This window comes from Tupaia chinensis, unplaced genomic scaffold (genome assembly GCF_000334495.1).
Source record: "Tupaia chinensis unplaced genomic scaffold, TupChi_1.0 Scaffold000668_1, whole genome shotgun sequence".
Classification (NCBI taxonomy): domain Eukaryota; kingdom Metazoa; phylum Chordata; class Mammalia; order Scandentia; family Tupaiidae; genus Tupaia; species Tupaia belangeri.
Genome location: NW_006160190.1, coordinates 474,092 through 475,329, shown reverse-complemented (window position 1 = coordinate 475,329; position 1,238 = coordinate 474,092). Strand labels below are relative to the sequence as shown.

General features: G+C 44.5%; 1 protein-coding gene across 1 annotated transcript in view; it reads left to right on the top strand.

Moving 5' to 3' along the window:
* The window catches only part of LOC102468669 (vomeronasal type-2 receptor 116-like), a gene marked incomplete at its 5' end in the record, with an annotated part of 8,394 nt that overhangs the window by 4,364 nt on the left and 2,792 nt on the right, over nucleotides 1-1,238 (top strand). Inside the window, 1 exon segment of the mRNA XM_014592170.1 lies at nucleotides 979-1,102. Within this exon segment, the coding sequence (XP_014447656.1) occupies nucleotides 979-1,102 (124 nt within the window).

Sequence of the window (1,238 nt, the reverse complement as noted above, 5' to 3'; positions counted from 1 at the left end):
TGTTGGGCAGCAGGAAGGGCATGTTCTAGACCTGGGGAGGAGCCCGGTTTACATCGTGAGGCTCTATGTTCCTGCCAGGTACATATACACATGCATGTGATTTAGCAGACTTGGGGTGGATATCTGCATGGTCATTGGGAGTGTCTGCCTCTCTATCTTCCCTTGATATAAGAAGCACATAAATAAATTTGAACCATTTAAGGCCTGTGTCTAGAAAATGGTGTAGAGGTTAAGGCAGCTGGAGGCCACATGGCCACCTGTGTGATTAAAGTCCTTGGACCTGGCGACTTAAAAATGATACTGGGCACCGTTGTGTGGATGCCTGGAAACCCATAGGGAGAATTGAGGAGAAAGGATTGCTTCCCCCTGGGGACAGGGTGGTTGATTTTCCCCTTTCTCCTCACTTTCTCTGTCTCTGTTCCTGGTGCACTCATGCACACTACAGTAAGAAATTTTAAAAGGCGGGGGGGGGGGAATTATTTCAGATAAAATGGTTAAATTAAAGAGAAAATAACCCAGCGGTTGTTGCCAGTTTGTGTAAAGTCAATTCATCAGGTACTTCAATAATACATGTAAATAATTTAGAAATAAAGAAGACAGCTACCATAGCAACCCATTGTTACACGTCTCAGTAATACTGAGATGGTACAGCTTGGGGGGACATAGGGATGGACTCATGCTAATGATCTACATTATTGCTTATGAAGGGAGAAACAGAGCTGTCTTGTCAAAACTGCTGCTGACTAATTCATCAGGTACTTCAATAATACATGTAAATAATTTAGAAATAAAGAAGACAGCTACCATAGCAACCCATTGTTACACGTCTCAGTAATACTGAGATGGTACAGCTTGGGGGGACATAGGGATGGACTCATGCTAATGATCTACATTATTGCTTATGAAGGGAGAAACAGAGCTGTCTTGTCAAAACTGCTGCTGACTCACGTACCAAGCATGATTCTGTGTTTCCCTCAGACTCCTCCATCCGTGTGTACCCAGAGCTGCGCTCCTGGATTCAGGAAAATTTCCCAAGAGGAAAGACCCACCTGCTGCTTCCTTTGTGTTTCTTGCCCTGAGAGAGAGATTTCCAACTGGACAGGTGGAACATACACAAGTCCCCTATGATAACGTCACTCACTGTCTCTCAATAGAAGGGAAATAAGGACACGGGGGCCGGTGTTCTCAATGCACATGTTCACTCATGTCTGCAGTATGTCCATGTTATGGTGCTGATA